Consider the following 9,032-nt stretch of genomic DNA (forward strand, 5'->3'; position numbering starts at 1 on the left):
TGAGGGGACAGCCACTGGTGTCTAAACCCAAGCTTCTGCATTCTACTCGACGCTTCAGAAAACAAAATTTGATATGTTTTCTAAAGTCAGGGAGACCAAATACTATTCGAGGGTTGTGAGTGTAGTGTTGCATGTGTAGTGGTGTATGCGTGTGTCTGCTGTGTAATCTCAAAAAAAAATTACTATGAAGAAATCCAAGGTTTGAAGTTGTCATTTGCTATTCCTTGATTCATTAGCAGGGTGACTTTCCACCCTTATTTGGATAATGCCCAGCATCGGTCGACCGGGGGAGGTGGGAAAATCGGTCGCTCCTCCTCCCCCATGTGCGCACCTGTTTGGGCCAACCCACTTCTCCCTCCCCTTTTTTCACAAAAGATGTTTCACCCAGTGTACCTACAATGTTTCACTATTTATAGATTTAATGTTGCAGTGAATTAAAATATTCTTTTGCAACAAAAAACCCACATATTTTAGAAACTCTCTATTAAGGGAATTTGGTTTATTTTTTATTTCACCAAAAATGTTTCACCTAGTGTACTCACAATGTTTCACTATGTATAGATCTAATGTTGCAGTGAACGAAACATTCCATTGCAAAAAAAAACCACATATTTTGGAAACCCCCTATTAAGGAAATTTGGTTTATTTTTTGTTCCACCGAAAAATGTTTCACCTAGTGTACTCACAATGTTTCACTATGTATAAATCTAATGTTGCAGTGAACTGAAATATTTTTTCGCTATTTGCTGAAACATGGTTTTTATATAAGGTGAAACAACACCCGATTTAAACGAGTGAAACATTTTTAATCTACTTAGTGAAACAATTCCGATATACCTGGTGGAACATCGCGCAACATTTAATAATAATTCAATAATAAGCTAATTTTTTTCATTGGAATATATCCATGTGTGGTCTTGTTTTGAATATTTAATTGCAACGAATTTAATGGTACAATCGGATCATGATTTGGATAAGTAATTTAAGAGACAAATCAGTTTAAAGTAGTTTTTGCATGTAGCGCCCGATTTTAACCTCCTCCCATCGGGCGCCCGAGCGGGAGTCGCGTCCCACTGATTTAGGTTCAAAAACATTGTCAAGAAGTATCAAATATCAAGAAAAAGGATGCATGGTGAGGGGGAGAACCAAAGGTGAGATCGGTAAACACGAACGGCTATGGTCATGATCTGGGGACAGGTAAAGATCTTACTCCTATTTTGCTGTAATAATGTGTGAAAAAATTGTTAACAACTGTTATTGTCTATTTAACTGTTATATCACCTCCTAACTTAATCTTTTACCCCTTGCAAAGCTTAACATTCTCTAGTGTGATCATACAAAGATTATGTCCTCCATCATTGTGATGTAAAAAGTTTGATGGAGTGTCCAGCTTTCAATAGTTGTGATAAGTTTGAATTGTCCATCTTTTTCTGTAAGTGATCAAAGCCAGATGGACGGAGTTGTTGATATCCCTACAAACTATAACTCTTATATATTGCATGTGGGGGACTGGAGAATATAATTGCCAACATCATGTACAAAATATGGCATCACAAGTAGTAAACGAAATCATCTTCCACAAAGAAGAATAAAATTCATAGGGAGCTGCCACAATGCTCTCTGTCATAACATAAATATAAAATATTAGAAGATGTCTTTGCACATTAGATGCAAACAAACAAGAATGTTATCATTAGTAGCGCATAAGACATACATAAATATTATTTTTCCCATATATCCTTTTATTACACATCTATCTATCTATCTATCTATCTATCTATCTATCTATCTATTATCTATCTTCTATTATATACTAAAAGTCCATTAAACTTCATATAAACGCTCTCAAGCTGACATGTGGCATCCTCAAAACGTTCTCAAGCCGCCACATGGCACAACAAGATAAATCAGGACCCACATTTGCAGCCCCGTACGATGCATGGTGTATTTGTGTGTATAGAAAGCGAGGACCCACATGTTCAGCCCAGCACGATGCATCCATCTCACGTAGATTAGTTTGATACTTTCGTATAAGATATCAAATCTATCTCTTAGCAAAAGCAAGCTAGATTAGTTACTCCTACGGGACTAGCAAATTATATCTCCTACATACAAGACGCTGTTAGTAAATTATATATCCTACGTAGCTCAATGATAAAATTTGGATTTACAATTAAAATTCATATTTTTCATCAATGGACAGATTCAAAATATTCACAATCCTAACGCCACAAAAATTTTAACAATTTATATAAGGTGCCTGTTGTTTTAAAAAGTTGAATAGATCCATCATTTTTCAAGTTTGTAATAATTAAAATCAAATAATCATGTCCTAATTGTTTTCTACACACCCTAATTTTATCTTTATATATTTCTATTATATACTAAAAGTCCATTAAACCTCCTACAAACGCTCCCAAGCCGTCATGTGGCCGCCTAAAAATACTCCCAAGCCGCCACGTGGTATTCTAATAAAATTGAGAAATCTGGTCATCGATTTTTCTTTAAATCGGTGAACCGATTATTTTAGAATGTTAGATGTATCTTTAAAAAAACCAAAACCTATAAACGTCCGCACCTCCGTGCAGCACACACGTATTGTACGCTACCTCTGTTCCTTTCTCTTTTTTTTTCATCCTAATCACAATTAAACTTAAAATTAAACTTAAAACATTCAACCATTGGTTTCTACTTAAATCGATGGATACATTATTTTACGTTTGTTATTAGATTTATTTTTTTAAAAAAATCCCAAACAATTAGGACATTAAAGTACATAAATACTTTACTAAGCTGCTACTAATCTCGCTTAAATTACAGAAAATCCTAATAAATCGGAAAAAAAATAAAACATCCTACCATTAGTTTTAACTTAAACATCAACACATTATTTCAGATCATTAGATAGATCAATTTTTTTAAAAAAGACATCCCAACTTTCCCTCCATCCCTATTCCTGTGCGGTGTGCGGCATTACTTTTCTCTACTTTTTCTATCTCTATAACAATTAAAATTAAAATTATCTTTATGGACAAAGAAAAGGCCATGATTTTTTTTTACCTTGAAGAAAAGAGCACAATTGAACCTCCACATATTAGGTCTAGCCAGCTATCCCTATGCCCCTTATGATTTGTTTGAATTACCATATTTTTTATGTGAGATCAATAATTTAATACATATTGACTATATTTTGCTAACAAAAATTTACATTCTGGACCCACATCCATATTAAGGACTCCACTAAATAAAAGAAAATTCTAAAATTTCTCACTAAAATTCAAAATATCCCACCTTAAATTTTCATAAAACTGGTAGGCCCAGTACTTATATTCCGTTAAACATCTAATGACTTTCCATCTACTTAATTATTTTTCTCTAAGCATGTATATAAGAGCTATTTACCTATACAATTTGATATTGATCTTTTATCAATAAATGATATTTTAAGAGATAAATAAATAATCTTAAGATGATCATAACATCTAAATTATATATGTGATATATGAAGTCGCGTGACCAATCGAATATCATATTGATCATACTAAGCACATATTGGCTACACCAAGGAATCCTAACAGTGAAATAACCATGTTGTGGCCTTAGCAATATATAAGTTAATTCCATATAGGAATTAAAAAATGTCAATTTAAACTTGCTATGGTACATCATGAATTCCTAGCATTTAGCATAGAACAATCTAGAAATGTGTATTTGTTACATGACACTTCAGTTTAGTGGTAATTTGCTAAAAAAAACTTCAGTTTAGAATGTTATCATTAGTAGCGCATAAGACATACATAAATATTATTTTTCCCATATATCCTTTTATTACACATTACTACTAAATATCTTTCTCATAACTAACAATCAGAGCCACAGATAAGAGGTTGGATGAAGGAAAACATCTTCTCCCTAATTGTGTGATGCTGAAATCATCTTCCTGGGGTTCGGTATAAGCCATATAGGGACTGGCCAGTTGGACCAAAGCTCCGGAGATACTATCGGCTCGATGGTATCATTTTCCAAGTCGAGGACTCCAGTATCGCGGCGGTTCTTCTTACACCTAAATAGATATAAGCTATCATCTTCTGTAAAGTAGATATGATTTGGCTTCAACTGTGGATATACATCAGCATTTAGACAAAGAGTTTGATTATACCCAAGAAACAACACACTGTTACCTAAGCTGTTTATGTCCACAAGCATTTTTGCAGAAAAATCCACTTTAAATACTTTAATCATGTTGGTATTTACCACAAGTGAATCAGTGTTTGGCTCGGGCTCCAAATCATCCTCATCCTCATCCTCATCTGACTCAGGCTTCAAACCATCTCCAGCCCTCCAATTCTCATGTTCTGATGCATGTTCCAAATCATCCTCGTACTTGTCTAACTCAAATTGTAGAACATCTCCATCCGTCTGATCCACATAATCGTCAATCCAATTCTTATGGTCTGATCCATGTTCTGAATCATCTCCATCTGTCTGATCCACGTAATAATCGTCGCGATTTGTGGCCAATGACCTCCAAATTTGCAACAAATCACCAGAGGGAGCTCGAGCAAAGTACATGTTCTCCTCGATGTATGCCTTTACATCCTCCAGAACCACCTTTTGAGTTACCGTAGGGGCACTGAGATCAAACGCATGGACTTCTCCTGCTGAATTGAGTGCATAAAGCAAGCCATCCTCAAACAAACAATCCATGAAATCAGTGTGAGGAGGCAGCCAAGTCCATTTATCACTCCCTGCTCTTGCAAATGAAAGTTGCGCTAGCGGATAATGGATGAGCGCTACAAAGTAGTCCCCCATGGATGGATCAGATGACAGAAATGCCTTTTTAAATATGTATTTCCGAAGCAACCTAAGAGAATATGTTGAGGGTTCAGCCCAATTGTGCTGACCGCCAACATGACATGGGTACTCGTACTTGTGAACAACGCCGGCGTCATCGTAGACAGGCTTTACCGGCTTAATGGTGGTGACCGTAGGCAAGTTGATCTAGTCACCTGTGATGGGGTTAACGAGATGCAGCTCAGATCTCTCGTCTGCCGTGATGATCCAACCATGAGAGGACCCGATTATATACCTGCTACGGATAGGTGGATCTGGCATGGTTAACTTGTATGCCCTCTTCTCCGCGAGGCTGTAGAGGCATGCCACATTCTCACCAGCAGATTCAGAGGTGTAGAGCAGGCATGGCGTCTGAGCCTGCCTGTAGCCTCCAAGTTTGCATAGACTGATATACGAAGCGCGCCATGAGGAGCACACCGAGCCAGCACGAACGAGGTCAGGGACCTCCAGGAGGGCAAAGATCTCCATCAGCACATCCTGCGGCAGCTCCGGTGAATTTCCTGCCTTGGCTTCTTTCAAGAATTTCTCTGCAAAACTTGGGAAAACTTTGGAGATTGTACAGCCCATATTGCCTGTTAAAAAGAACCTGGCTCTTGGATGTCTTGCTATCCTGGAATGATTTCTGAAGAAAAGACTCCAATGTGACCTGATCGCTCTGAATTTATAGCTCCCCAACCCGAGCAGGACGAGGAAATCTCACCAACTTCAGTGGTTAAATGAGAACATGGGCAGATTTCCGTGTAAACTCTGGATCAGAATCGGACTTGCAAAAGTTGGCAAATCTTCAGAGTTCAGAGTTTGTACAGTAAAACCCTGGCTCTTGGCTCTTGCAATCCTGGAAGAACTAGTTCTGTTGTGATTTCTGAAGAGAAACTCGCAATCTTGGAAGCAACGTGACCTGATCCCCCTATATTTATAGCTCCCCAATCCGAGCAGGAGGGAATCCGACCAAACATCAGTGCTTGCGTCAGAACAGAATTCCATCTAAACTCTGGATCGGAATAGGACTCTGACTCAAACGGAATACGATTCCATCTCGTGAAGACGGAAGACGGAAGCGTGGTCGCGTTCGTCGCCACCGTATTTTTATCCAGTTTCCAATGATCTGAACGAAAAAAATTAAATGTCTCGAGCGGAAAAGCAAATCAAAAGGTCAGCGCTGACCGCTGATCATGACAATAGGTGTGAAGACCGAGGTCTCCTTCGTTCCTCGCACGAACAAAACATCCTGTGGTTGCATGATACTCCCCCAGCATGAGAAAAAGAAGATGACGAAGAAAAGATAAGCATGAGAAAAAAAAAGATAAAGTAAAAGAGAAAAAAGAGGAAGAACTAAGGTGTCGATAAAAATGCAACCGCGTCTGCGAGGAAGAGAAAAGATGAAGCATGAGAAAAAGAAGATGAAGCAAAAGAGAAGAAAGCGGAAGAAGCATCGTCATTACGAATCAGACGAACCGGGGACTTGCTCCCAAAGTTCTCCAGGAAGCATTGGAGACAGATGGTATGATTCTTCTTGCATTTGGCGTTTGCTTCCTTGAAAGACATTTGCTTGATCTTGAGGCTGTCTTTACACATGACTTCTCTTCGGGACACCCAAGAAGATCGAAAAGAAGGATGCGACAGCACAAGGTCGTGGTCGTCGAGGCGGCGCTGCTACCGCATATCCACGGGGAAGTCGCCATTGCTGTGCTTGGTCCGCAGCGGCTTCTTGATCCCCTCCTTCCCGGAGGGCTACTTGATGGCCTCCTCGTCATGGGCCTTGGTGGAGGTTGACGCAGAGGCGCCACCTCCCCACCACGAGCTGAGCCGCCGCCGCCGCCGGTGAAGCAGATCGCGTCTGTGGGTGGCGTGGGGTTCCCCATCAACGGATCGAGGTGCAGACGCAGCTGCTCATGGCGAACGGCGCGGCGGCGCCGGGTTCGCGGCCGACGCCTTTTCGTCCGGGGACGAGATCGACGAGGATGCCGTGGTGGAGCTCGGCGAGGCGGATCCCGTCAGCAGGAAGCGGCGCAAGGAGAAGGAGAAGAAGAAGCGGCGCAAGGAGAAGAGGAAGCAGCGGAAGTGGGCGCCGCCCGACAAGGACGAGGTACGCGTGGGCCTTTCTACTTATCACTCGTGCTCTACTTATCTCTTTATTTAGTTCACCTTCCCATGCCAGAATTGAGTTGGATTGTGAGCTGTGCTTGAACCGAATATTAGGCCTTGTTTAGGCATCCCACCCCAAAACTTTTCGCCTGTTAGATAGAACGTTTGAACACCTACGTAAAGTATTATATATAGGCTTAAAAAAATAATTAATTGTACAGATTGCGACTAATTTATGAAACGAATCTTTTTAGCCTAATTGCTCTATGATTTAACAATGTGGTGCTACAGTAAATATTTGCTAATGACGAATTAATTAGGCTTAATAAATTCGTCTCGCAGTTTACTAACGGATTCTCGCGGTTTGATTAGCCCTAAGTGCTATAGTAACCCATATGTGCTAATGACGGATTAATTAGACTTAATAAATCTGTTTCACGGTTTCCAGACAAGTTTGAAATTAGTTTTTTCATTCGTATCTGAAAACCCCTTCCGACATCTGGTCACTACTGGAGAAACCATCTTTGCTTGGTTGACCAAAAACTACACTAGTCTCGGTAGAGAAGGCGGAGACGTTGGCGAGCGGCGGGAGCTCAACGGCGGCGGCGACATCCTGTCGGCGACGGAGCACTTCAACGATGCGTACTCCATCGGCAAGGGGAGCTTCGGGACCGTGTACAGCGCCGACCTCGGCGGCGGGCGCACCGACCTCGGCATGAAGCGGCTAGACGCATCAGAGACCGGCGACGCGTGCTGCGGTAGCTGATGCCGGTGAGCGTCACTACGTAGAACGTCGGCACCGAGGGGATGCGACGCATCGGTGTGAACGAGAAGCCAAACGCTGTGTTGCTGCTGTTGGGCGTGCCGAGGGCGATAAAAAGCATCGTGTTGCTGTCGAAGAAGATCATAGAAAGAGAGGAAGAAGAACAGAGAAAGAGAGATAGACAAGTGGACCCATGGGCAAACTTGTCTTTAACCAAAGTTTCTCTCCCCGTTTTCATTGAAAAATAATAAAATAATAGAAGAAGTGTCTAGCAGCTAATTACCACTTTTTACAGTATCCATGAGCAAATACACGATCTTCGGGTGTCTCACAGCAAAGACCACAATCTTTGAGTGTCCTGTACCAAATTTTGCCTAAATAAATAAGTTCTGAATGACTATATACCTATTAATGAATAAAAATATATTTTATTATACAATTGATTGCTCGGTTCACACCATCATATTCACCGATTATTAATACTAACTGTCCATTAAACTTCCTATAAACTCTCTTAAGTTGTCACGTGGCATCCTCACAAACGCTCTTAGGCTGCCATGTGACGCTCTAATAAATTATAGAAAATTCTAAAAAAACAAAATATCTAACCCTTAATATTCACTTAAATTAGTGTGTCCAATATTACATAACTACTATTAGGAGTGTATTCGAGCGCTAAACATACATCAGCCCAGGCCCACCCCACCCCACGTCCCGTCATCCCACTTCTACCGTTGTCGGAGTAAACAATTTACTCCTATCGTGCGCCTCTACCTCCCATCTTTACTCGAGTAAACGATTTACTTCAATAATAAAAACAACTTTCCTGCTTCCGATCCCACACCACGTCCCATATCGTGCTCCCACCATTATCGGAGTAAATGATTTACTTCGATAAAAACAACTTCTCTGCTTCCGGTATATATTCTATTTTTCCCGTACCCAACCAACCACTCTCGACCCCACTTCATTTTTTTTCTTTTTTTCGGATCTGAATCGATCCACCATCTCAGTCCACAGATCAGTGACACACCATGGAGGAGGACGATGACACCGTGGCGGTTGATGGCGGTGGCCGGTGGTGGTTGAGGCGACGGCACTACTTCGGGCCTCGCTGTCGGACGCTGGGCAGCACCTTAACCAAGAAGGAGGTATTCACCTGGACCAATAGCAACAACCAACAGCTGCTCCACGTCAGCGATATTGATAGAACAAGCAAGTAAGGAAATGATACTCTGATTTGCATCTACATACTCTCCTTCAACTTCGTGCATGAAGCCCCAATATTTTTTTTTGCAAATCAAATTAACGTGCAATCTCCAATATTACC

The 9,032-nt window shown here is 40.8% G+C and overlaps 1 protein-coding gene across 1 annotated transcript; it reads right to left on the reverse strand.

Annotated features, from left to right (window-relative positions):
- Positions 1 to 3,926: 3,926 nt before the first annotated feature.
- Positions 3,927 to 6,976, reverse strand: LOC107278577 (F-box only protein 7). Its single transcript, XM_066305086.1, is given in 2 exon segments — positions 3,927 to 4,063; positions 4,255 to 6,976. Coding segments are annotated over 2 exon segments (1,173 nt in total). The 5' UTR covers positions 5,422 to 6,976; the 3' UTR covers positions 3,927 to 4,057.
- Between the last annotated feature and the right edge of the window lie 2,056 nt (positions 6,977 to 9,032).

The sequence above is a fragment of the Oryza sativa genome, chromosome 11, assembly GCF_034140825.1.
Source record: "Oryza sativa Japonica Group chromosome 11, ASM3414082v1".
Lineage (NCBI taxonomy): Eukaryota > Viridiplantae > Streptophyta > Magnoliopsida > Poales > Poaceae > Oryza > Oryza sativa.